At 41.6% G+C, this 27266-nt stretch overlaps 3 protein-coding genes across 3 annotated transcripts; 2 read left to right on the forward strand and 1 right to left on the reverse strand.

The window, feature by feature from the left end:
• Nucleotides 1-2048: 2048 nt before the first annotated feature.
• phyhd1 (phytanoyl-CoA dioxygenase domain containing 1) lies at nt 2049-6764 on the forward strand. Its single transcript, XM_080046363.1, has 11 exons — nt 2049-2166; nt 3007-3165; nt 3879-3954; nt 4039-4086; nt 4180-4235; nt 4320-4382; nt 4476-4497; nt 4606-4734; nt 4910-5026; nt 5900-6026; nt 6464-6764. Exons 1-11 carry the CDS (start codon nt 2134-2136, stop codon nt 6510-6512), a joined length of 879 nt encoding a protein of 292 aa, XP_079902489.1. The 5' UTR covers nt 2049-2133; the 3' UTR covers nt 6513-6764.
• A 644-nt stretch (nt 6765-7408) lies between these two features.
• On the reverse strand, nt 7409-11385 carry dolk (dolichol kinase). Its single transcript, XM_080046525.1, has 2 exons — nt 11271-11385; nt 7409-10221 (listed from the first exon to the last, which is right to left on the reverse strand). The coding sequence occupies exon 2, from the start codon at nt 10180-10182 to the stop codon at nt 8500-8502; it is 1683 nt and encodes a 560-aa protein (XP_079902651.1). The 5' UTR covers nt 10183-10221; nt 11271-11385; the 3' UTR covers nt 7409-8499.
• Nucleotides 11386-12408: 1023 nt separating this feature from the next.
• nup188 (nucleoporin 188) lies at nt 12409-27226 on the forward strand. The gene is made up of 43 exons (XM_080046938.1): nt 12409-12437; nt 13380-13434; nt 13654-13727; nt 13813-13897; nt 13998-14078; nt 14265-14309; nt 14415-14507; nt 14644-14763; nt 14912-15123; nt 16074-16188; nt 16320-16520; nt 17204-17284; nt 17382-17474; nt 17585-17704; nt 17793-17919; nt 18046-18204; nt 18550-18676; nt 18791-18878; nt 18970-19046; nt 19156-19270; nt 19380-19500; nt 19605-19671; nt 19830-19955; nt 20068-20308; nt 20394-20600; nt 20881-21050; nt 21157-21226; nt 21318-21385; nt 21489-21684; nt 22081-22158; nt 22256-22341; nt 22438-22583; nt 22950-23128; nt 23369-23569; nt 23801-23893; nt 24011-24163; nt 24363-24500; nt 24591-24665; nt 24795-25010; nt 25355-25486; nt 25575-25648; nt 25941-26070; nt 26415-27226. The coding sequence occupies exons 1-43, from the start codon at nt 12412-12414 to the stop codon at nt 26589-26591; spliced, it is 5238 nt and encodes a 1745-aa protein (XP_079903064.1). The 5' UTR covers nt 12409-12411; the 3' UTR covers nt 26592-27226.
• The last annotated feature ends 40 nt before the right edge of the window (nt 27227-27266 follow it).

Raw genomic sequence — 27266 nt, forward strand, 5'->3', positions numbered from 1 at the left:
TTGGGAGGGGGAGGGGGGAGGTCCTGTGGGCGAGAAAACTGTATTACTGTTGTAGTTGGTCATGGTTGGTCATAGAACTATTTTATATACTGTATTATATTCTAAATAGGCCTATCAGTGTATCATAATTTATCTTTTAAAGTGATAAAAAAGAGCGAAAACTACAACATTTGTCTCTAAAGTGTAGTAGAGTGGAAGTATACACCGTGTTCCAAATTATTATGCAAATTGGATTGAAGTGTCATAAACTTTACATTTTTTGTTTTTCAAATAAACTCATGTATGATATTGTGTCTCAGGATGCCTTGGATCAATGAAATTAATCTCATACACCTGTGATAATTAGTTTGCTGCGTGGGCCCAATCAAAGTAAAAACTACTTAAGAAGGACGTTCCACATTATTAAGAAGGCCACATGTTTCAAACAATATGGGAAAGAAAAAGGATCTCTCAGCTGCCGAAAAGCGTCAAATAGTGCAATACCTTGGATAAGGTATGACAACATTAGATATTTCACGGAAACTAAAGCGTGATCATCGTACTGTGAAGAGATTTGTGGCTGATTCAGAGCACAGACGGGTTGGTGCAAATAAAGGCATAATGAATAAGGTTTCTGCCAGACAAATTCATCGGATTAGGAGAGCAGCTGCTAAAATGCCGTTACAGAGCAGCAGACTGGTATTTGAAGCCGCGGGTACCTCTGGAGTCCCGCGAACCTCAAGGTATAGGATCCTTCAGAGGTTTGCAGTTGTGCATAAACCTATTATTCGGCCACCCCTAAACAATGCTCACAAGCAGAAAAGGTTGCACTGGGCTCAGATATACATGAAGACTAATTTTCAAACAGTCTTGTTTACTGATGAGTGCCGTGCAACCCTGGATGGTTGGATGGATGGAGTAGTGGATGGTTGGTGAATGGCCACAATGTCCCAACAAGGCTTCGACGTCAGCAAGGAGGTGGCGGAGTAATGTTTTGGGCTGGAATCATGGGGAGAGAGCTGGTCGGCACCTTCAGGGTCCCTGACGGTGTGAAAACGACCTCGGCAAACTATGTTTATTTTCTGACTGACCACTTTCTTCCGTGGTACAAAAAGAAGGACAGTGCCTTCCGTAGTAAAATCATCTTCATGCATGACTGCAAAGAATACCTCTGTGTCATTGGCTGCTATGGGCATAAAAGGAGAGAACCTCATGGTGTGACCCCATCTTCCCCTGACCTCAACCCTATTGAGAACCTTTGGAGCATCCTCAAGCAAAACATATATTCTATGAGGTTGGGAGGCAGTTCATATCAAAACAGCAGCTATGGGAGGCTATTCTGGCATCCTGCAAAGATACTCAAGCAGAAACTCTCCAAAAACTCACAAGTTCAATGGATGCAAGAATTGTGAAGGTGATATCAAAGAAGGGGTCTTATGTTAACATGTAACTTGGCCTGTTAAGATGTTTTTTGATTGAAATAGCTTTTAATTTCACTAAATATGACCTTCACATTCTGCAAATTCAACAAATGACCATTTTTATTTCTTTACAACTTATACAATCTTTTGAAACTCTGTTGTGCATAATAATTTGGAACAGTGCATTTTGAGTTTTTTATTTTTGAAAAAAATACCGTTATCATTGGGAGGTTTGTTCAATAAAATTTGAATCATACTCTAACGGTTGATGACTTGAAAATTATACTGACTGTCATTTGCATCGACTATTTGGGAAATTCTGATAAAAATATAATATGCATAATTATTTGGAACGCACTGTAAAGACGCATGAAATTGAAATAGGACGACTCAAGTAAAGTACAAGTACTTTAAATCTATACTTGTGGCCACCGGAGGGCGCTGTAGTTCATGTATGTCTACAGGAAACGACACGAATGACATCTAGCGGCCATGCGGGGCTACTACAGCACTGAGTATAGATTACAGGCCTCTTTGCTGCAGCGAAAGAGTTAAAGGTCCAAAATCCTATTACTACTGTCCCATTCGGTTAATGTTACACTAATGCATTTGGATTTGGACATGTGTCACATGGTCGGAAATCAGTGCCTGCATATTGAGTGTTACAGTGTAACCCGGATGATACACACCGTCTCTGTCTCTTGAGCTGGAGCTCTTCGATCAACAGAGCACCATGGATTTTATGACAGATCGGGATGTACAGAAGGTGAGAATTACTGTGCATTCAACTAAAACACGACTGTACATTGAGCTGCCTATTGTAAACGGTTATAGGCCTAATATCCTGCACTTTATAGGAAACTTCAACTTCAACTTATTTTTTTTATTTTTTTTTTTGCAAACGCTGAAACACAATAGGCTACCGTCAATGTGACTATATTACGTCGTGAGGACTGCAACACTCTTTACTGTTTCTCCGTCTACTGTAGCCTAGCATATTCCTGCAAGCTATCGTTTATAATGGAGTTGATATGTGACAGCAGCAGGCTACGTGTGCTGAAGTACACATCGAAGCCTCATAATTACATAACATGCTGCAGCCACAAGTGGTCGATCAAAGGTGGTCTTCTGCACGACAAAAATGCTCAATTATTCTCGCTGGGTAAACAAACAGAAAATCTGCCTTCAAGAGTGCATTTTGAACTGAGACACTGAAGATATTCACTATTTTAGTCTCTTGTCTCTCCTCTTAGTGTGAACATAAGCAGTGACATAACTAGGAGGACATTAATATTAAAATCAAGAACCTCATACAAGCAAGTCACTATTGCATTTAAGATAGAGTCTGCAAGACTATATATAATTCAAAAACATATGCTAAAAATGCTTCATAATAATAATGAGTGGAAACATACTAAATGGTTAAGTAACCAATTAATAATAAAATATCCTTTTACTATATGGTTGGACTCTTTGTGTAAAAGTGGATTGTGGAAACATAGGCTACATAAAAGACCTTGTCCCAGCTCCTAATCTTAAACTACATGATTTACACAGAGTAAAATGTTCAAACCCAAGGTGAGCCCTTTCCCCTCCCTCTTGACAGTACATGGAGGATGGCTATGTGGTTCTGGATGGGCTGCTGAGCCCTCAGGAGTGTGACCAGCTGAGGCAGAGGATGTCAGAGATAGTGGAAGAGATGGACGTCCCCGCTCACTGCCGCACAACCTTCTCCACCTATCATGACGAGCAGCTCAAAACACAGGTGACCAAGATCATGATGTGACAGCAGGCTGCTCCTACATAGTTCAGCCTCATTACATAACACTCTGAGATGATGAATGAGTCTTAAACAATGTCAGCAGTCAGTGACTCATGCATTTATCCCACCATATTCCTTTTTACATGCTTCCCATCATATTTCGCTTAAAGATGCAGGTAAGGTTCCCACCTATGTCTATTAAAGGTGGAGTCAGCCATTGTTTCTAGAGAAAGGTTGTTGTCAAAATTACTTTTTGTCAAATTCAGTGAATATCTCCATAAGATTAGCTACCTGTCCGTACTATGTGCGTGCTGAAAAAAAACCCAGTGTTAAAACACAGAGCCTTTACAGGTGCCCGTTGCTAGCAATGGTGGGCCACCTTTGTTTACATACCACTTTGTTTACATACCTTTTTATGATCCACAGGCAGTGGATCGTGAGGAGATATTATTCACTAATTTTGACAAAAAGTGATTTTGACAACAAGCGTTCAACAATATCGCTTACTCCTCCTTTAACTGAAGAAAGTCTGTGTGTTTCCCCGTCATAATCAGGTCCTTGGGTACATTCATCCCCTTACAGTGTTTACCTCAACCCTAAATGTCCTTCCTCTCTGGCCAATAGCAAACTCTTGTGTCAACAGTCTAGTCTGAGTCAGTCTCAAATCATTCCCCACTGGATCAGGTGATTTGACTGTGAACCTTTTGACCCTGCAGGGAAACGCTGACTATTTCATAACCAGTGGAGATAAGATCCGCTTTTTCTTTGAGAAAGGAGTTTTTGACGACAAAGGTGAGCGATTTCCGTCCAGCATGTGCATTATTTATTATTATGTGCCAAAAAGAATTGCTGGGTAAAGCATTTCTCCTCCTGCAGGGGACTTCACTGTACCAAAACAGCGCTCCCTAAACAAAGTTGGACACGGTAAGATTTAACTAATATCATCCCCCTGATGTCACAAACAAAAAGGCCTTTTCATGAAGTCCATAACTAAATTCCCATGATTTTGTCTTTCAGCGCTACATGCCTACGAACCACTGTACAAAAAGCTTACACATTCACCCAAAATGCAGGTGAGTGAGCTGTTGAATAATTTATAAAAACAACATACTGAGGCACAGAATAACCAACTCTCAAATTATACATTGCTCTCTTAGGGCGTAGCGAAGAAGCTGGGTCTTGTGAGTCCTGTGATACTGCAAAGCATGTTCATTTTTAAGGTAAAGCCTCAAAGTCTATCCATGTATGTAAATCATTATAGTGTATATTGGTAGTTTGGGATAATATATCAGTAATCTTTCTCTCTCCTGCAGCAACCAGGGATTGGTGGGGAAGGTAATAAAATAAAATAAAATACAAATACAGAAATATGTTCAAATGCCTCATGCATTAACTTTAAAATGTCCATGAAATATCCTGGTAGCAGTTTTGTCTGTTTCTTAGTGACACCACATCAAGACGCCACCTTCCTGTATACGGAGCCCCTGGGCAGAGTCATGGGGGTGTGGATCGCCCTGGAAGATGCCACTGAAAACAATGGCTGTCTGTGGTTTATCCCTGGTACACAGAATAGTAAGGTCAACGTATAGCTAACCTTGCACTGTTTCATCAAAACACTGTTTACAACAATCATCTTCGGATTACTATCTTGTCTCCATCAAACTGTATGATTTGTTCCGTCAAATAATATTGTTTTGCACATTGCACATAGTTTTGCATTAAGTTACATCCCACACCTATTTCCCAGGTGGCATTTCTCGGCGTATGGTGCGTACCCCAAAGGGCACCTATCCCTTGACTGACTTCACTGGTCGAGAGCAGGCCTACGATGACAAGAAGTTTATCCCTGCACCTGTTAAAAAAGGTAATTCACCTGTTTGGACAACAGACATGTGATTGAGGTATTAGTGTTTTCAAGCAGGGTCTGACTAAAGCTGTATTGGGGATATACAGTATGCTACCAGCGAACGTGTAGAAGCACAGGCATTGGATATGCATTCAGAGAGTCTGCGCCCATTTCAATAAAGTACCTCATGTACTGAAGCAATGAGTCATTTAAAGAAATAGTTTGCTCTTTTTTTCCTAAATATGCTCTTTCACTTAAATATTCAAGAGTGTTGGGACTATGTCAAGAAATTGTCCCATTAAAAAATCCCCCCTTTATAACACACATGGTCATCTTAACACTTTGGTTTTGTACAAATTAAACAATCAAGATAAAACATGTTAGATTGTGAACTTTGGAGGTGCTGGTAGGTGGATTTTGTTCAGCTGTTGCCAGTCTTTGTGCTAAGCTGTCATACTATATGTTCTGTATAGACATGTGTAGTATTAATCTTTTCATGTAAGTCTGCATAAAAGGAAGAAAACATATTTCCAAAAGAAGAAATTACTCCTTAAAGTAACCAACAAAAAATGTATCCACAGCAATTTTGAAAATCAATTAAATGTCGGTAGAACTTATTCAGCAAAAATGCCAAACCATAAATAAGTACGAATTTGCTTGCTTTCATAAATCTGAAGTTGCGTGTTGTAGGGTTTCTGACAGTTGGTCAGATTAAAGAAGCCATTTGAAAACAAAGTCCTTGACAGGCATCTCATTTTGATTATATAATGATCAATTTGTTTAATTCATAACAAAAGCAGCATTAGTGCTTTGTAGCACCAAAAAAAAGCTCTGAGAGTTAGTCAGCCGCTGCAGATTTCAAACCAATCAATCCACTGCTGTATGTGTTAGGTGGTGTAGTGCTGATCCACGGGGAGGTGGTGCATCGCAGTGCAGAGAACACCTCTGAAGACTCCCGCCATGTCTACACCTTCCATATAATGGAGTCCCAGGACACCCGCTGGAGCCCCGACAACTGGTGAGAGTGCATTAGAGTTGGATTTGGCTTTGTGATGTTTATTCCAATTTTACATTGGAATCACTTGTCTTCAGCTGATGGGTGTCACAATCAGCTCATAGGGAGATCAATCACTATCCTGAGACATTAAAGTGATACTCCTATAGCCAATCTTTCATTATGAAAAGTAGAGGAGGATATGAACAATAGAGCAAGACTAATGTCACGTGTGCTGAACAGGGGCCACAAATTGCCATTGTGGGAATATAAAAATAAAATGCCAATTATATGTATTATAACAGTAAAAGTAGCAAACGTGGAGATGACTTGTCAAACTGACTTATATATAAATGCCCCCCAAAAATCTAAAACTTTAAAAAATATTTTTTTTTAATAACCTCAACAAAACTCAAGGTTTAACCCATCTGTCATGTTTCCACCTCTTTGGTTTCTTGAAGGTTGCAGCCCACGGAGGAGCTCCCCTTCCCACAACTCTACACCAAATGAAGGATTTTTTGGGGGTGTTTGGTGCTGCAGGCCTTGGAAATACACAAGATAATTTTTCCCCTGGGGAAGAACCAACATGTATGAACTGTTATTATAACTATGTTTTGTATCCAATATAACACCATCTGTTTCTCTGAGCCACATGAAGCCTGATCCAGAATTCCTTCAACAGCAACTTCAATACTGGATTAATGGTGACTAACTGACATATCTAATGAATGTATCAATATTTTTAAATTAGATTTTTTAATAGACCAGAAAACTTTTTGAATTTGAATAAAAAAATTGTTTTTAACCTTTTGACCAACGTTTCATGGACACTCTTCTATATAGCTGATATTTATAATTGCGTACTTCTTTGAGCAACATACTCACTAACCAGCATTAATCTTGCATTTATTCATATTTGTGTCAAAATGTGACATCAGATTCATATTACATTTTTTTTTTACAGACAACAATAAGCATTTCTATTTTTCAAGAATGTTCATTTTAGGATTCAACTTAAATGAAAAAACAACTAAAATGTATGTATGAATGATTTGTCAATGTTTGCCAAAGTGCAAATCACTCAGCCAATCACACACGTCCTGCTTCTCAGTCACCAAATGAGTATAAAACAGACCAAAAATACGAGGCATATCAATTTTATCATTCTTCTCTGATGCACTCAACATGCAATATTACATTTAAAAAAATGTAAGGATGTTTGCAAACATAACATACTTGTTGGATCATGCTATAAAGTGTTACAACGTAAAAAAACACCAAATAAGTTTTACATATCATTAAGTTTGAACCAAAGGCTGTTGATTAAATCATGCTGAAAACGAGTTTCAGGTTATAAAACCGAAGCATCCTCAAGTAAAGATGATGAAATGAAACCTGATGACATTTTTAGAATATTTCTATTATAAGCAAATATTCAATAATATGGATTTATTGTTGCTTAAAAAAGGAAAAATATGTTCACCGTTTTGGCCCAAAGCATTTCTACAGACTCCAAAACTTTCCAACTTAAAGGCTCAGTATCACAAAGAAAAGTTGATAAAGAGGTCCCATTAAACCTCAGAAATATTAAGCAAGACAATTTACCAAACAAAAACTATACCGTAGCATACCTCTGTACTGGTTGCAGTACTGGATTTCACATTAGTGTCATGCAAGAGCATTGTCGGTTTCTGCCATTATTGAAGTATAAATCGGCCCTTCTAAATAAGAGTTGAGAAGGGCTGTCATGCTTTCATCTACAATAGTAAGTCATGTGTGATAGAAAATATACTTCTTAAGGCAAACATTTTCAGCAGTAAATACTTCGTATTGCCATCGGGGAGGCAAAATAACTTAATAACAAAGACGTTTGATTAATAAAAAGACTTTCAATAAGCTAATTTTAAATAATGTTCTTCAAAGGCAATACAAAGGCATGTATCCATTTGGGACGAGATAGGACAACCTTGTGATCAAAATGTGCCATTTAGCAGCGCCTGTACCATCCAGAAAGTGTTTACTTTTTTTCAAACTTTGCTAAACTATATCCTGTTGCATATTTCAGGAGGAGGAGCCGCTGTCATTACAGACACGGTTCAAAGAACATTTAGCAACTCTTAACTAAACTCCTCTGTTACTTATTTTGAAAACAATCGTCTCATTTCCGAGAGCAACTGATACCAACATGACTTGTATTCTGAAGACGGCAGACTCAGATGTCATGCTGTCATCACGTCTGCTGCCATATAAAGTAAGGAGCAGATGTTTTCTTTCTTTCTTTAGTGACACATTGATTTGTTTACTCGGCTTGATGAAGCCGTCAGATTTAAATTATTCCTTTTTCTTGTGCTAAGGATAAGGACTCCCCTTATTGTTCAAGTCCACTGATTCCTAGAGAGACTTTTATTACTTATACTTTCATATTTGTTCACATTTCTTACACAATTTCACCCCTCCCCAAATTCACCATCTGCTATTGTTTGTGCCATCTGTCCGGTCAGAGCAGCAGCAGGATGAAGAGGTAGAGTGGGAGTAGGAGGTTGTCTATTTGGGAGGTGTAGGCTTCCAGCATGGCCACCAGAGTGATGGAGCCGACGATCCACGAGTAAGTGGAGTTCAGATTGATGCTGCCGTCAAAGATGAGAAACATTGCCACGGCGATGATCTGGGCGAACACGGAGGTTGCCGTCCCCTCCATGGTTTTCTTAGTGCCGGGCCAACGGATCTCCCCCATGGTGCTGCCAAACACTGACGCCACAGTGTCACCCACCCCCACTGCCAACACACCAGCGTAAGGCACCAGGCCGCCCACACCGGGGAGTATCCCTTTAGGGGAGCACGGCCCGGGGAACAGCCATATGGGCAGAGACATGCCCACTAACAGGTAGATGTGGGTCAGGATAAGTGGCCCAGAGTCCCGCTCATCTAAGAACAAGGTGAGTACCTGCCGGAGTAGCTGACCCACTGGCCTGATCCTAAAGTAACGCACGTACTCTAAGAACAAGAACACCGCCAGGCAACCCACGGATGCCACGTGGAGCAGCTGCCTGTCGTAGATCAGCCCCGGAACGTACGTAGCCACCACTATCAGGTGGAAGTACTTCCTGACAACCGTGGATGCCTGGTGCTTCTTGGACCCCGACTGGCGCTGGTGGTTCTGGTGCAACACGACAAGAGTTGCCACGACACCCAGAAACGCCCAGTACGCCAGAAGGCCGAGTCTCGTGTCGTTTAAAGTCACAAAGTCCAGCAGCCACATGATGGGGTGGCGGCCTATAAACAGAGAGAGCCACGGCATGAGGATCCCCAGAGCTAGAACCGCTGACATCATGTGGAAGAACAGCGACGACACCCAGGTCTCTGACTCCATGAAGCAGAAGAGCAAGGCAAAGAAAACGCCCAGCAAGAGGGAGCCCACCACTATGACGGGCAGGAAGTAGTTGATAGGGTCACCTTTGACCTCCGCCAGGTTCAGGGAGCGCTTGATCAGCTGGTTGACGATGAAGCTGATCCCCCCTACGATGAGGAGGGCCTCCCCGGGAGTGAAGCAGCGCGGCAGCAAGTAGAGAACGATCAGGCTGAGATAGACGAAGATCAACAACACCTCCAGGACCTCGATGACCTCGGACACCGTCATGGTCTGTTTGGTGGTGTAGAGGATGGCGCTGCCGGCCATGCCCGCGATCACACAGGTGTTGGTGGGCACGGGTCTGGTGACGCCCAGCGCGATCAGGGAGAGGAACAGAGCTAGCATCATGCCCGTGATGGTCACCACCATGCAGAAGCGCTCGAAGTAGACGTTCCCCGAGGCCAGGCACTTCTCCCTCAGCACCATGCCCAGCAGAGGCATCACCATGGAGGCCGGGACGATGCCGCTGTTGGACGAGGGGCGGAACTGGAACACAGCGCCCCCCGACTTCAGCAGACGGTCCCATTTGTGTTGAACGTAGAAGGCCTGGATGAAGAGGGCGATGCTGCACCAGGAGTGCTGGTTCCAGAGGGCCATGTGGACGCAGAGCACCACGGCAAGAACCACAGAGGATTCCACCAGCGCTGGATTGATCTGCATCATGGCTGAAGGGGTGACGGCTTTCATGGTGGGTGGTGGAGGAGAGACGGTCTGAACAGATGGTCTGCAACGATGAGGACCTTCTTCTGTCATTTCCTCTCTCTGTGACATCTCATCGTTCGCCAGGCATTTTTCACTTGCTGAAGATGTCTAAGGAAAAGAAAGGAACATTTTTAAATCAGCGAGTGGAGCAGCCCAAGTCAAAAATCAGAATCAAATCCAAAGGACCACTTAAGCACCATAGAAACGTGGTATACAAAGGCAAAAAAAAAAAGTAATGTCCGAGCAGGGTGTCTGCATTTGTTATACCAAACAAGCAAACAAAAGAACAACTAATATCATGCCTCATTGTGCCTTTCTTGCACCATATATAGGCCCATATACCTGCCTATCTAACCTCAGGTGCCCACGGCTTAACCCAGTAAACAACAAAACAAAACACTAGTTACGCAAAACTATATATGCTAAACACCAATAATAAATAGCTAAATAAATACCATCAACATATTATCTAAATAAAGCAAACATAAAATAATGAATCAAGTTATTCAACTTAAATGTACAACCAATAAATAGCCCAAACTGTAGAAATATAATGAATATAACAATGAATGAATAATGAATGTAAATACTTTGATTTCCTTCTTACTGAATCCAGCGGTTGTTTGACTGGGTTCATGAGTCATCGTCTTATTATCCTGACCGTGAACCTTGATCAAGCTTTATCTGCGTTCCATCATGAACTATGGCTACACTGAACATTCACCTAGTCAGTCAGAGATCTATCTTAAGCAAATGAATGAGATCCCTGGCACAAATACAAGCTCTTTCCCCATTAGCTGGAACCTTTTGTTCCAATTGGGGGTTGGACGGACTTCTTCAGCATTCTACTGAGGCTCAATCAGCTGTCGAGGTTGTGTCAACACTTGGGGGGCCACCCACATCTGAAAGGGGAGTAATTCTCCAGTCATATGTTACATGCCTGTTAAATGAAGGTCAGTCCGGGGGGCCAGCTCACCAGAAAGTGAGAAGAAACGCGTCCCCCACTCTGCGAGCCAAGGATGCTGCAACCTCGGAGAGCATCGAGCTAACGGCGAAATACAGCTGACTCCACTGAGTTTAGCTTCACGGCATACAGAGAGCACACTTGATGGTTGAATGGGTAAACAATCAACGTTTACAAAAACAAGTGTACGTACCACATATGTGCAGTGTTTTCCGGACGAAGGTGCGCTGTGATATGAGTCGGTGTCGTCCTTTTTTGACAGATTTCTTCCCTTTGTCAGCTGTCTCCGCACTCACACCCAGAAGGAGGGGGCCATATTTGACAGCCGGGTCACGTGGTACAACGTCATCCCGTAAAGGCGTGGTTTTCAGTTCTTTCTAAATAAATTATTTTAATAATATTGTAAAACTAGTATGTTCCTTAGAAATGTGCATACAGTGTATTAAATCTAAAAAACCCAAAATCTTTTTTAGATTATACATTTTTTTAATTGACCAATACCCTTATCTCTATTATCTATTCTGCTGATTCATGCTGTTACTCCTTATTGTTTGTAAATTATCTTATGTATATAAAAATAAAAGTATGAATTAATCCATAACTATTAACTGATTCAATATTTTTTTTAAAGTACTATGTCCTTAAAAATGTGAAATTTGTGTGTTCGACTTTTTTAGTTTTATTATTATTAGATGATGATGACATTTATTAGATGATGATGACATTCTCTTAAACTATAGTTGTTGAAGAATGTTGTGAAAATTGTCAGAAATAATTACTTCACTACAAAAGATGGCACTTTTGGTTGTTGTTCTGTTTTTATTTTTACAAAGGTGAAGGGCGAACATTCAGGTAAGGAGATATATAGCATTTGAAGATCATATTGAAATTGCCATTTTTACACTTGTTTATCCCTGTCTATTCTTTTTTTTTTTTTTTTTTTGCATTTTTATGCTTTTATTGACAGAGTTGAAATGGGGCAGAGAGGGTAGTGACATGCAGAGAACGACCGCGGGCTGGAATCGAACCCGGGTCCGCTGCTGGCCGAGGCCCATGGGGCCCTACCAACTGAGCTAAGGGCGCCCCATCCCTGTCTATTCTTAATTGGAGCAACTGTAACGCAAATAATTTCCCCCGATAAATCAATAAAGTATTTCTGATCTTATTCTGAAATGGTACAAAAAGAAAATTAAAAAACAATACTAAAAATCTCCAGAAGATGGCAGTTTACCATACAGTTTACCTGTAGAAGAACCAAAAGATGACGACGAAGAAGAAAGTGTCTACGACATGATGACGACAAAGCGCAACAACCAATCAGAGGGCGCACGAAGATGGCGGAATCGGAGCTCAGCGTTAGGTAGGCTGATGGCAACAAACTTTACTTTACGTTTCCATTGTTAAATAGTTTTTTCAAGTATTCACAATTAAGTTAACATGTATACACAGCATGTCAGCTTATTAAGTTATTTCTGCAGTAACATTCATGTCTGACGGGGTGTATTTTAAGCTGTTAGCACCACGCTAACTTAGCTTAGCAAGTGCTAGCAGTTACACATTTGAATGTGTCAGCCTCATCCACATGTCAACAAAAGCGTGTGGATTCCTCAACTATACCTCTGACTATTTAACTGGGGGAGGATCCGACGCTCGTGTTATTAATTGAATAGCCTCGCAGTTAGTTCCAGTAACCGCCAATGGTTAAATTTGACAAGGGAGAAGCTAACTGTAGTGTTTGGGTACAGAGTGTACAATGACTTCGTATGTTAGCTTTGATTATTTGAATGGGTAATATTACTCTTTGCTATTTTTCTGTTTGAAAATGGACCCATGAGTCGCTGTTATGCAGAGAATTGCATGCACTCTAATAAATACACCTCGGCCGAATAATGCATCCGCAATGTAACTTTAATTCTGGAGCTCTATGAATTACATTGTTTTAATAACTTATGTTTTGTGTCGTTTTCTGTACATTTCCTCCATTGAATAATGACCGAAACTAAATGAATAAGGATGCATCACTTGGTAGCTGCAATGAACTCGGTGAATAGTGCGTTCTTCCCTTAACACTCAGTAATGGCACTCTAAAACAAAATGGTTTTGAAGCACATACTTTATTTATTTAACATAAGACAGGGAATTTGACCCCCACAATGACAGATGTATGTCATCTCAGTGTCATTCCATTCTATTGAACCAAAATGTACTCGCGGATTCTAATTCATTTATAGTTAACTGTCTGTTTAATATACGTTGATATCAATTATTGCTTCTTTAAATAAAAACAATGTTTTGTTTTCAGGAGCTGCCGAGAATTATGGACCATACTGCTCGGAAGGTCTGCATTGCGAGAGCCGGTATGTCCTATTGCCACATGTTGTGACCTACCATTATGTATAATAGTGTGCAGCTACACAACATTTAACAGGTTTAATCAGTTCCCTTTAGTACTTTGCTTCTTGTGTGTAATTACTACATCCATATACTGTATTTGTTGTCCACTCACAAAAATATTATCGTTAAAGAAATTGTGATTTTTTTCTCTCTTCTTGTTCTGAAACTTCTAACGGGTACAGGCTCAGATTGAGGCAGAGCTAGACAAACACTGGGACAGACTGCATCAAGGACTCAGTTACTATAAGCCACCCAGGTATGTTACAGTCATTTTGTATCCTATCAAATACACTAATAATCATAACACTGGAAAAGCTCATTGTCAGCATCACTTGTTCTAGCTCATCCGCTGCTGGCAAAGTGAAGGACAACAAAGCTGTGGCTCAACCATTGAAGGATTTTGGTTTGAGGATCAGTAAAATTTTGGTAAGGGTTTGAAAATAAAACAAAAGTCTTAATCTGACTCACTGTCTTCATTTGATGATGAATTTCATTAAACAGATGTAATGCTTGAATGTTGTTTCAGGGTCTTGATGAGCAGCAGAGTGTGCAGCTTTTACAGTGCTATCTACAGGAGGACTACAGGGGGACACGTAATTCGTTAAAGGTGTTTGTTCACGTTTAATTTTTTAGTTGTGTCTGTAATGTTAGTAGACATGTATAGCATACACATAAGTACTCGGTTATATTGTGATTTGTCTGTAGTTCAAGGTCAGGATCACTTTTTTTGTGGAAGAAATAAGTCTTATTATAAAAGATTTTCCGATTGTGGCTAACAGAGTCTTCCTTACAGGTTGTTCTCAAGGACGAGCGACAAAGCCAGGCATTGCTGCTGAAGGTCAGTACAGAGATCTGCAGCCTGCAACACTTCGCTTCAGCATGACAATGACTTTTAAATATTTATATATTCATATTTAATGTGTGTTTGTGTGTGTCTCCACAGATTGCTGACTATTACTACGATGAGCGCACGTGTCTGCTCAGATGTGTCCTGCTCTTGCTGACGTACTTTCAGGATGAGCGACATCCCTACAGGGTGAGAAGCAGCTGGGTTTGGTTCACAGCAGAACATTTAAAGAACATATCTTCAGTCTCAAATTTTTTCACTGAAAATAAATGTATTTCCTTCTGCTTCTGTAACATAACTCTGGGCGTGTTTTTTTTTTGTGCAGGCGGAGTACAGTAACTGTGTCAATAAACTGGAGAAGGACCTGGTGAGCAACTACCAGTCACAGTTTGAGAAGCTCTTCAAATCAGAAGCACCGACATGGGAAACTCACGGAAACCTCATGGTGATTATTCTGTTCAAATGTTAGGTTCACATTTGGTTAACACAGTTAATTGTAGCCTAGAACTAACATTTATTTCTGTTTTACTCGGGACATGCATAATCAGACAGAGGATGCATAATATTTTTTTCTCTTTTTTTTTGTTTTCCAGACAGAGCGGCAGGTGTCGCTATGGTTCCTTCAGTGTCTGAGGGAACAGTCTCTTCTGCTGGAGATCATCTTTCTGTATTACGCCTACTTTGAGATGAGCTCCACGGACCTGCTGGGCTTCACCAAAATGTTCAAAGAACAAGGCTTTGGTTTGCGGCAGACCAACAGACACCTGGTAGACAAGAGGATGGACACGCTAGTCGACCGCATTGGGTAAGAATTCCTCAAAGTGGTTGTGTACCATTTCTATGTTTAAAGTAAGCTGTCCTCAAGGAAGTATACATTGGATTTCTGTTTGTGGTATGTGACTTGAATCAAGAACTCAATAATAGGCCTTTCACACCGCCGCAAAATCGGAGCTAGTTCTGGGCTTGTTCGGAGTTAGAGCCAGTGTTTTGGTTTCACACCGCCAGAGAGCCTGCTCCGGGCCGTAAAAACCGGGGGAACTCATACCCCAGGATTGAGCAGGGTTTGATAAGAACTGCTTGCGCGAACGGTTGGGGGAGGGATTATCCTGACCAACCAGAGCAACTCAAACCTCATGCCCGCCATATTTAAAAACACCGCTACTACGAGACGTAAACATAACATAATTACCGAACGTAGCGATCAAATTGACCGGCGAGAATACGCTGTATGGGTCCTGTTTGCTTATGAAAGCAAAGCGAGAGCCAACAAGTGTAAAAATAAGACGTATTCGCCGCTGTTGTTGTGCTTAAAGCTAGCGGTAGCTTTAGCGTTAGCCACAAGAGCAGCGGCGTCGGGTGACGTACACACACGTTTACAGTGACGTCATGACGTTGCTCTCTTGCCGGCTCCATGGCTGTCTCCGGTCGATGTGAAACCAACCGGTTCATAACTGGGATAAGGCTGTAACCAGTTTTGAACTGACCCCAACACCAGCCTGGAACTGACTCTTGGTTCATTTTGGTGTGAAAGGCCTATAAGTGCTTTTGGCCAATGCTACCCAAATGCTCAGCCGTTAAGATGAGACCCCATACAGACCTTTTTATAAGGATAGATTGGAACGATACCAACGCATACTAGAAACATTTATATTTTTCTTAATTTATTATTTTCCAAATTATCTTTGTAATTTATGTCCTGTAATTTTTTTTCTTTCTTTTAATGATTCTGTCCTTTGTCCTTTATTTGTCCCCCAGATACTTGAGCTCTCTGATCCTGGTCGAGGGAATGGACATAGACTTCTTACACAAGTGTGCCCTGGAAGACTGCACAGAGCAGCATCAGTTCTCCAGCGCCCCTGAAGTCATTAAGGTTCGACCCGAGTCCCTACATTTCAAAAGACAATGCATCTGCTAGTATTTAGACGATTGGTTTTGATTTAGGCACACTAAATAAACCATGCAGAACTCTGGAACCTTAATATTTCCTCTATTGTTTTCTAGGAGATGGATCAGCTGTTGTTGACATTTGGTGACATCCCTCATCACGGGCCGGTGCTGCTGGCCTGGGTTCTGCTCAGACACACACTGAGACCAGAGGAATCCAGCCCCGTGGTCAGGAGGATAGGCAACACCGCTCTGCAGCTGGGAGTGTTCAAGTACATTTCAACCATGCTGAAAGGCCTCGGAGTATCAGGGAATAATGTAAGAGAACATAGATAAACACTTTGGTCCGGTCAAGTTCTTGACTTGTTAGAGAAAAGGTCTCTCTTTAATGGTCACTGTCTTGTCACATACATTTAAAACAATTTCACAACTGTGCCTTTCAGCTGCCATTCACTAGATCAGCTTCAACGTTATCCTGTTGTCGTGCAGTTCTGAATAGATATACATAACGTTTAGGAAGTAGCATGTCCTTTCACAAGGTCTTAACCCACACTTGAGTTAAAGACCACAGAGCCATGGATCTAAGATCGTACCCTCAGGGTGTTTCTTGTTTTGTCTACCAGGTAGTTAAATGTAATCACATGTGGCCTCAGACCTAAATCAGTCTCTCTCTAATGAGATGATAGCTAGAATGAGAACCAGCTGGCAGAAAGTAAACATGCTGACTCTAGTTTAGTTTTATATTCAGAAGTTGAGCTAAATCAGACCTTATGTTTTATAATCACGACCCTCAAGCTGTGATTTATATCTGCAGTGCAGCCAGACGTTGAAGTGAAGACAATGAGAAAATAAACGTGTATTCCAGAAGTTCTTTGCTTTCCAAAGTGTGTTTGTGCGAACACTGGAAATGCCAAATTCGATCGCTGAAAATAAACAAGTTTAACTAACAAACCGTCAAATTTTCTGCTTTGAATTTTGTCTGTCACTCTTTGTCTCTCTAGTGCACAGCAAGCACAGCAAAGATGTGTATCTACGGTCTCCTGTCTTTTGTAATCACTTCTTTTGAAGAAGAAAGCCTCCAGGTAACTCATCTAGATGTTTATATTTGAAACGTTCCTTGCTCACATTCACATTTGTAACTCGCGTTGTTAATTTGTCTTATGGTGATGTGTTCCACAGGCTGACAGTGTGGAGACACAATGCTCCCACCTGATCGATGCTGCCTGTGAGGTTCTCTCCGCTCCCAGTTTGGCTGAAGTCTTTTGGGAAATGGTGAGAAAAAAAAGAATAAGACCAGAATGTTTCTTTGGAGATATTATTAGATAAAAACAACAAAAGTCAACATTTCATAATCTGTCTCGTTTGTCAAATGTTAAATCCAGAAACCCAACATGGGCTTGGGAATGATCCTGGACAGTGCAGTCGGGATGTTCCCTCATAAGATCGGACCACTGTTACAGCTCCTAACGGCTCTCCTGTCAAACAAGTCAACCGTTAAAAAGGTAGATATTACACCTTCACACATTTACACACCCAACTTTGCCTCATGTAAGTGCTCTAACAGTGTATTCCATTTGAACTCTGTGACAGGTGTACAACTTTTTGGATAAAATGTCCTTCTTCACGCAAGTTTTCAAACATAAACCTAATGACATCGTCTCCAAGGATGATGAGACACTGTGGAGGAGACAAACACCAAAGCTCCTCTATCCTCTCGGTCAGTTCCCTCGATTGTTACCTCCAGATTTGAATACACTTAATAAAATGTAGTGTCCCCAACAATATTTTCCACAGTTTTCTTGTGTGATGCACCTCTACTATAACATTGTGTCCCCCCCTCCAGGCACAGGGCAGACCAACCTGTGGATGCCTCAGGGCGTGCTGGGCCAGGTGATGATTGGAGGGGACCAGGGCTACGTGGTGCGCTGGGACTATTCCTACAGCTCCTGGACCCTGTTTACTTGTGAGGTGGAGATGCTGCTCCACGTTGTTTCAACCGCAGGTATAACTGGTTATGGTCATGCCATTTAGTTATACATATATTCTCACAGGCAGATTGTTAAAATCATTTTAAGGGATAAGGCTGTCAATACTTTTTACTGGTAAGAAATCCCTCCTATTCAAGACATAACACAAGAAAATAATTGCCAGTTATCAGTAGTTAAGATGGCCCAAAGTCAGCTCATCAGATTTATTTTTTTACAAAAAAAGACCATGAAGTTAACACTTTATTATAGAAAATATTTATTGTATCCAACAACTGTTTTTCATTAATTTATCATATCAGCCCAGCAAGTTATTTCAGTGTAATGAAGCTGTCTGTGTTTCTCTGGCTTTTCTCTTCTAGATGTTCTATCTCACTGTGCTCGTGTGAAGCCCATCCTGGATCTGGTTCATAAGATCATAAGCACCGACTGGACCGTGTCAGATTGTCTCCTGCCTCTCACGTCACGCATCTACATGTTGCTGCAGAGGTAAACTAATGATACAGAGACACACCTATGTATGTCAGTTGTTTTGTAGTTACTATTTGAAACAGTTTTGACAAGAAAACCAAGAATAAACTTGTTTTGTCATTTGTGTGTTAGGTTAACGTCAGTCATCAACCCTCCAGTGGACGTGATCGCCTCCTGTGTAAACTGCCTCTCCGTACTGGCTGCAAGGATGCCTGGGAAAGTGAGTACTCTGAAAAAGAGTATGCCGAAAGTAAAATGTAGGATTTAGGAAGTCCCCGTTTTGAAACCTCCTCTGTCTATTTTACAAACAGGTGTGGTCCAGTCTGCACCACACAGGTTTCCTCCCTTTTGCCTCCAACCCTTTGAGCAGCATGGCTCAGTGTGTAAGGTAAATGTAATCAATGTTATTTACTGTGACATTTTGCCTGGCATTATCAGGCTGTCATTTTTCAGGAAAGTAAAAATGACTAAATAAATAACACTTTTTTTCCTCCTAGTGCTGAAGGGATGAAGGCAGGTAACTATGGCAACCTGCTGGTCCAGATTGAGCAGCCAAGGGGGGAGTATGCTGTGACCATCGCCTTCCTCCGTCTCCTCACAACCCTGGTCAAGGTAAAAAAAAAAACACTATTTACCAAAGGAGATGTACACAACTATTTTCAACACTGCAAGCATGTTTTTTCTTATTTCTCTTATATTCTTCCTGTTTTGTTTATTTCAGGGTCAGCTCGGCAGCACGCAGAACAACGGCCTGATCCCCTGTGTGCTGCTGGTGCTAAAGGAGATGCTGCCCACGTACCACAAGTGGCGTTACAACACCTACGGAGTCAGGGAGAGGATAGGTAAGGGCACATGTCTGATGTGACAGTGGCAAATGTATTTCTTCCTGATATTGGAAGTAAGTAAAAAAAAAAAAACTGAATAAACACTCTCCATGTTGCTGCAGGATGTCTTATTTTGGAGCTGATCCATGCTATTCTTAATCTGAGCCCAGAGGGAGAGGATCAGGGCAGGTGAGCATACATCTGTCGAGATTTGTTTGTTGGTTGGTAATATAAGACATTTGAATGGGTCAACTATTTTCTATAAATAATGAAAATAATTATGTTTTCTGTCCTGTCGAGATAAAAATTCACATACATTTTTCGTTTTCCTCTCCTCTTCGATGCAGCACTCCCACCCTGCAGTCTCTGTGTATTTACAGCCTGGCAAACACTGAGGCTGGACAGGCAGTGGTTAATATTATGGGAGTTGGAGTGGACACAATAGATGTGGTCCTGGCTGCACAGCCGAGCAGGTGAACAGCCTAGTTTTCCTTCTTCATCTTCTTACTATTCTTTTTCTTATAACATAATGTCATGTGTGAAAATGTAATATATATTTTTTTCTTTCTATTTGATGCTGTCCAGTTGTGGCGCCGAGGGTCCCGGTCAGATTCTAATCCAAACAGTCAAACTTGCTTTCTCCGTCACCAACAACGTCATCCGTCTGAAACCGCCATCAGACGTGGTGTCCCCTCTGGAGCAGGCCCTGACGCAACATGGCGGCCATGGCAACAATCTCATAGTCGTCCTGGCCAAGTACATTTACCACAAACATGACCCAGCGCTGCCTCGCCTGGCAATCCAGCTGCTCAAACGGCTCGCCACAGTACGGATGTCACAGTTATTTTCACAGAATATGTTGTTCTCCTTTTAGTTTTTAGCAAATATTGAACATTTTATTTGGTCTGTAGGTGGCGCCCATGTCAGTCTACGCTTGCCTGGGCAACGACGCAGCGGCCATCCGGGACGCGTTCCTCACTCGGCTGCAGAGCAAGACCGAAGACATGAGGATCAAGGTCATGATCCTGGAGTTCCTCACGGTGGCTGTGGAAACCCAGCCCGGTCTCATTGAGCTTTTCCTCAACCTGGAAGTTAAAGATGGAACGGAGGGTTCAAAGGTACGAAGAGCAGGGATCTGTGCAGTGACACAAACAAGTGCATTTCTTTCTACTTTTAGTTGTGCTGCATCAGGATTCACAACATCTTTTTATTTTTATTTTGATGTACATTTTCATTTGTGGTTTTCATTGTTTTTTAAATATTAATTTATGTCTGTCCACTTGTTTCATAATTTCTTTTCAATTGTTTTTCTTTTCCTTTATTTCTTAAATTGTTTTAGATAAACACATTTTTGATTAAATGTAATTAAATTCAATACATATATATGTTTTCCTGTAGGAGTTTCTGCTTGGTGAGTGGAGCTGTCTTCACGTGGTGTTGGACTTGATAGACTCCAAACAGCAGGGCAAATATTGGTGCCCCCCTCTGCTGCACCGGGCCGCCCTGGCCTTCCTGCTTGCACTGTGGCAGGATCGCAGAGACAGTGCCATCTCTGTATTACGTAAAAAGTAAGACAACATTCTTACTCCACTGGGAATATTATATATACAAGTGGATGTTTTGAAAGCCAGAGTAATGCAATGTGATGAAATATATTGCTGCTTCTTTACACAGAGATAGGTTTTGGGAAAATTTGACGACGCCTCTCTTTGGAGCCCTCACCCCTCCGTCAGACACCACAGAGGTATTTAGCTCTTGTTTTACACTGTGAGGATGATCACATGAGTCACTGCCAAGTCTGTCTCCATAACTCCATCATTGTATTTTGCCCTCAGCCTTGTGTTCTGGAGACCTGTGCTTTTGTCATGAAAATTGTCGGCCTGGAGATCTACTATGCCGTCAGGTAATTTCACAATCCCTCATAAATCTTCCCATATTCATCAGCTTCATGTACAGATTATCAAATCTCACATTATGAATTATTTATGGTGCCTGTGTTGTTCCAGTGGTTCCTTGGAGCAGGCTCTGAAGGATGGGCTTCAGAAGTTTTCCAATGCGCGGCGATATGAATACTGGTCCACGTATGTGAAGTCTCTGGTGGTCCATGTGGCGGAGATGGAGGAGGAAGGAATCTGTCACTTCCCTGAGACCCAGATGTTGATCTCTGCCTGGCGGATGCTGCTGATTCTGTCCACAAGCCATGTATGTTACAGCAAACACAAAGCATTCATCAAGCATTTCTGATGGAGTGTACTGGCCCCTTTTTAAGCCTGCCTTTAAGGAATATTTAACATTTTTGAATCATTTTTAAACATTTAAAAAAAAAAGTCACTGCTTTTGGCTAAGAAGTGTAGTCTAGATAGTCTTTCAGAACCCTCCCTCAAATCACAAGTTGTTCTACACTTTTTAAATTTTTTAGGGATTAAACCTATATTTAACTGAAAGACATGAGGATATCAATCTTCTCATCAACTCTTGGCAAGAAAGCCAAAAAGCGTATTTCTATATTGTTTATTGTATATCATTTGAGCGTCCTGAGAAATTCCCCTGGCGACCTCATGACAAAGATGTGATGCATTTATGAATGAATGTTTTCAGTCTGAAGTGATGCAGCTGACAGAAGACTCCACCAAACTGAAGCTCTTCATGGACGTCCTGGATGGGACCAAAGCTGCTGTAAGTCATCCTGACAACACACACCTTTGTGTCTTTTTCTTCTTGTTTTACTTCTTCTGTATTTCTCTTCCTGTTTAACCCTTTCTGTCTCTTTCAGCTGACTACACACATGTCTGTGCCTTGTCTTCGTCTGGGATCCATGATGGCCACTCTGTTACTCATCCTCCTCAAACAGTGGAGAAGGTGTGTATTCATTTAGATTCAACAGTGCACACTTATATATATCTTACCTCTTTCATTTGTAATAAACTCTTGTCACTGCTCTCTTCCTGCCTCCAGTGTGGTAGCTACAGCCCCTGACATCCTGTCTCCCCTCTCCCTGATCCTGGAGAGCGTCCTGCAAGCCGACCAGCAGATGATGGAGAGAACCAAAGCCAAAATCTTCTCTGCACTCATTTCTGTGCTGCAGATTCAGGGACTCAATGGTAAGATGCGTGTGTGTGTGTGTGTGTGTGTGTGTCTTCGTCTTCTGTTCTCTTAGTTTGAATCTAATGTTGCTGTGGTGTGTAGTGTTTGTTGATTTGAATTAATTTAGCCTTAGACTTGTTTTGATTGTCATTCAATAAATGCACTAGTGCACCTATTAAACAAAATTGTTACCTTGGCTCACGGTGGAGTGAACACAATGGCATGAAGTAAAGGTTAAAATACTAAAGTGGGAGGGGTGGATGGTTTATTTATTGTCCGTGGGTGTTCAACAGTCTAATGGCCAGGGGGAAGAAACTGTCACTGAACCTAGATGTCCTACTGTGGATGCTGCGGTACCTACTATTAACCTATTTGTCTACTAGGTGGAGATATTTCCCAGCTGCCCCAGCTGTTGCTGTCTGTGTGTGAGACAGTGAAAGATGAAGCCCTGGCGCTCATCGACAACACTCGCCACATGAGCCAGACGGCAGACACAGCGGAGGACGAGGACAGCATGGAGACAGAATCACACCGCGGCCCGCAGAAAGACCAACGAGACGGGGTGAGCCAAGGAAGGAATGAGAGACTGAAGATTTAGTTTGTAGATTATTATTTTTTTCTTGCACCTTTTAAAAAGCATATTTTGGTTCCACGTCTGTCACAGCCAGTTTTATATCGAAGCTAATGACCTCAACTTTTAACGTTTAGCTTCAAACTTTTTACATTGTCAGCGAGTGCATCCAGGAAGAATCCAACTGAATTTTAATTTTTCAGCAATTTCCACTGTGTTTTTTTTTACTAGGTGTGTGTGCTGGCACTGCACTTAGCGAAGGAGCTGTGTCGCTCTGATGAAGATGGGGAGCACTGGGTGTCTGTGATGAGGAAGATTCCGGTCCTCCCCTCGGTGCTCAGTGCTGTGGAGCTCAGCCTGCGATCCAGACACAACCTCTACTTCACCGAGGCTGCTCTTCACCTGCTGCTCACACTGGCACGCACTCCTCAGGTAAACACACATACACACATCTATTTTGAAATGTAACATCAAGCCCATGTGTTAGTCCGTCTCTAAATAGTTCAGATTTGTTTGTGACACTTGTGTATTAGAATCGGTTATTGTTCTTCTTTTGGAATAAGAAAAAATTAAAAGAAAACCACCTCCATTATCCTTTTAAAGTTCTATAAATCAATCCTTTACATCAGTTTAAGATGTCAATTGTCTTAATTCTTCCACCAGGGGGCAGCAGCTGTTGCTGGAGCAGGAGTTATTCAGACAATCTGCCTCCCTCTCCTCAGTGTCTATGAGGTGTCTTCAAATGGAGCGTCACAGGTAATAGAAATCAAATGACAGCAATCCCTTTACAGCAAAAATATCTGTACTTAAGGAGACACACATAGAACTGCTTTATTAAGAGAAAATAACACAATTGTTTCTATGTCTGAGCAGAGTTTCTCTCGAAAGGCCCAGGACTCTGCGTGCTGGCCGGGCGTGTACCGCCTCTGCATGTCTCTGATGGAGAGTCTGCTCAAGACTCTGCGCTACAACTTCATCAACGAAGCCCTGGACTTTGTGGGAGTTCATCAAGAACGCATTCTACAGGTACTGTGAAGGCAGGAGAGATGTCTTATGGTATAGTTGATTGATCTATAAAATGTCAGAAAACTTTAAAAAAATATAACAAAATGTACTTTTACTTGCCTGCAGTATCAATAATCCTCAGGTATTGTTTGCTTGTGATGTTTATCCTGTTAAAATGACTTTTTCCTAATCTTCACGTTGACCCTTCCCTCCTGCTCAGTGTCTGAACGCAGTGCGAACAGTGCAGAGCCTGGCGTGTTTGGACGAGGCCGATCACACAGTGGGTTTCCTGCTGCAGCTCTCCAGCTTCTGTAAGGAATGGCAGTTCCACCTTCCAAAACTGCTGCGAGACGTACAGGCAAGTCCAGAGGAAAGCTCCAACATCTACCAAGGCCAACGCAGCACCACTTGGTTGTTTTCAGTATATTCCTTTGTCTCCTCTGTGCAGATAAACTTGTGTTACCTGTGCCAGACCTGCACGTATCTGCTCCACAGCAAGAAAATGCTTCATCACTACCTCCAGGTCAGAAACAAGGACATTTTTCACTGCAGTATTATCATATGCTTATTCCATTCTGTACTATAGTCTATTTTAAAATGGTTATTTATGCAGAAAAATTACAGCCATATGTTATTTTTTTTTTTTTTTCAGGCCAAAAATGGTGAGGCGTTGCCCCCTGGTCCTCTTGCCAGGACACAGCGCGCGCCCCAAACCCCGTCTAAAGAGGCAGCCGGTGGAGGGGAGAGGGAGGAAGCAGAGCAGAAAGCCTTGCTGGCTGTGCAGTGCAGTCTGCTTAAGATCCTCAGCAAAACTCTGGCAACTCTACAGCACTTCACTCCAGACTGCTGCCAGATACTCCTGGACCAGGTCAGTTTATTGTGCGAAACGTGTGTATTTATTAGTGTTTATGCTGGTTAGTAATGGCTTACCCGCAGGGTTTGTGTTTGTTGCCATTGCAATCTATACCAAATAAGTATTAGAAGGCGTCGTTTTTTTTTTTTATGTATTCAAAATAACCCAGTAGCAGTAATATGTAATTCATATAAGCAAGTTCCCTCTGTTTGTCCTTGTCCCCAGGTTTTTGGGACAGCCCTAGTTAGTAGCACTATATTTCCACTAACATCATAAGAAACTGTACCACATTTTAAATTTGACCTTTGTGTAAAGATAAATAAAAAATATGCTGATTTGTGTCTGTGCCTGTGTATCAGACCATGGACTTGGCAGAGTATCGGACCCTGTTTGTGCTGAGCTTCACCACGCCGGCGTTTGACCCCGACGTGCCTCCTTCATTTGGGACCCTGCTGGCCACCATCAACGTGGCCCTCAGCATGTTGAGCGAGGTAGATATTCAATGTTAATCACAGGGTAACTATAGCTACTCTCAGCCTTCAATAGAAACCTGATTGTTTTTGTTCCTTTTGTTCACAGATGGAGAAGAAGAAAGAGCCAGTTTCCCTGAGTATCGCCTCACTGGCCTCATCAGAGGAGATCCAGGCTCTGAAGTGAGTTAGATACATTTTTATTTGAATGGGATTTTCATCACATGAGCTCCGGCCTATTGAGGAAATGTTTACATTTTTGGGAAAGACTTTAACTTGCGTTCTTGCCAGGAGTTAGATGAAAATATCAAAAATCCCACCAGTGAAGCCACAGCTAGCTTAGCAAAAAGGGAAAATGGCTTTAGCTCCATAACGTCAGTTTTGAGTGTGGCGTCCATCTTTTCATCTCCCACTCTGTCACTTGTTTGGCTACAGAACATTAAATTGAAAGCTTGTTTTTGTTTCTTCTTGTCAGGTCACTGCTGATGTTCACAATGGAGAACTGTTTCTACGTGCTGATCTCTCAGGCGGCTCGCTGTCTCAAAGATCCCTCCATCGTCCCCCGAGACAAACAGAGGCTCAAACAGGAGCTCAGCTCTGAACTGGTGAGACATCATATCTCTCTTATTATCTTTGATTGAAGTCTTCAAGTCTGGTGGTATTTTATATTATTCCAATTGTCAACAAAAGACCAAAGCCTGATACAGCTTTTTCCTCTGTGCAGTAAGAACTATTATAGTTCCCAGCTTAATGTTTTTTATTTTTTTAAACAACATTTATGTCGCATTAGTAGGAACCATTTGGCTGAGGGTTGAGAGCCAAAGACGGAGCAGAGAATATATTGAGAGATAGACTAACACATTGACAGTCTATTGTTGAAAATAAGAGAAACAAAACAGCAGCTTTGTGTTTTCTAATATGATCTAACGTCTCTTTTCTTAACCTGCAGAGCACTCTCCTCTCGAGCCTGTCCCGTCACTTCCGTAGGGGCTCTCCATCGTCTCCAGCCAGTGGCCTCCTCCCCTCCACCCAGTCCAAACCCCCCACACCGGGCTCCAAGAGTCATGAAGGTCAGGAGCCCTTCATCCAGCTCGTCCAGGCCTTTGTCAGACTGGTGCAGAGATAGATGCACGTTTCCAGTAGAAAACTCAAATTTTCTCATAAAAACACTCACTCTTTTTGTACCTCCAGTCGTGCAATCAGAAGAGAAAAAGAACTTTCTGGTGTTATGCCTCGTGTTTATGTAAACAGTTGTTGCAGTAGTTCAAATAGCACAAATGTGTGACCTGAAGTGAGTGTGTTTCTTCTAATATAATGTTTGGAGCCATCATTTTTATTTTTTGAACATTTCATGTTGCCAAAACTTCTGTTTATAACTAATTCTGACATGACCACAACCAAAGTGTTTACTTCAAATTGTCAATGGGAAGCTGCCTGATTGTCCAAAAAAAGACATTGTGAAGAGATCTTGGTGCTACTTAACATCAGTCACTGACTGGGGTTCATCTTTCCAAGGCCTAGTTTTATAGGTCACTTCGATATGTAACGACCACGTTTCAAGTGCTACTTAAGAAATTAGACCTTTCAAATATAACCGTCTCATGTATAATGTAGTAGAAAAGCTTAACTATAATTTTTCTAATTATCTTAATCTGAATTTTGCTATTTTCTTAACTCGGCTTATCCATGTATACACTTTGAAGCGGCTGCCAGGATTTGTACTTAAAAGTAAAAAATGTATATGCTAATAAAAAGGGACTTTTGTACCACAATCAAGTTTGTTAAAACTTTTCTTTTACTG

Source organism: Ammodytes marinus (genome assembly GCF_949987685.1).
Source record: "Ammodytes marinus genome assembly, chromosome: 18".
NCBI classification, from domain to species: Eukaryota; Metazoa; Chordata; class Actinopteri; order Uranoscopiformes; family Ammodytidae; genus Ammodytes; species Ammodytes marinus.

Bases quoted from the DNA above. Each gene is read 5' to 3' on its own strand.
- phyhd1 (XM_080046363.1), top strand. From the start codon at position 2,134: ATGGATTTTATGACAGATCGGGATGTACAGAAG. The intron at 3,166-3,878 runs GTGACCAAGATC...TTGACCCTGCAG, and splicing joins ACGAGCAGCTCAAAACACAG to GGAAACGCTGACTATTTCAT. The intron at 4,735-4,909 runs GTAAGGTCAACG...CCTATTTCCCAG, and splicing joins TATCCCTGGTACACAGAATA to GTGGCATTTCTCGGCGTATG.
- dolk (XM_080046525.1), bottom strand. From the start codon at position 10,182: ATGTCACAGAGAGAGGAAATGACAGAAGAAGGTCCTCATCGTTGCAGA.
- nup188 (XM_080046938.1), top strand. From the start codon at position 12,412: ATGGCGGAATCGGAGCTCAGCGTTAG. The intron at 21,386-21,488 runs GTAATTTCACAA...GTGTTGTTCCAG, and splicing joins GAGATCTACTATGCCGTCAG to TGGTTCCTTGGAGCAGGCTC. The intron at 26,071-26,414 runs GTGAGACATCAT...CTTAACCTGCAG, and splicing joins AGGAGCTCAGCTCTGAACTG to AGCACTCTCCTCTCGAGCCT.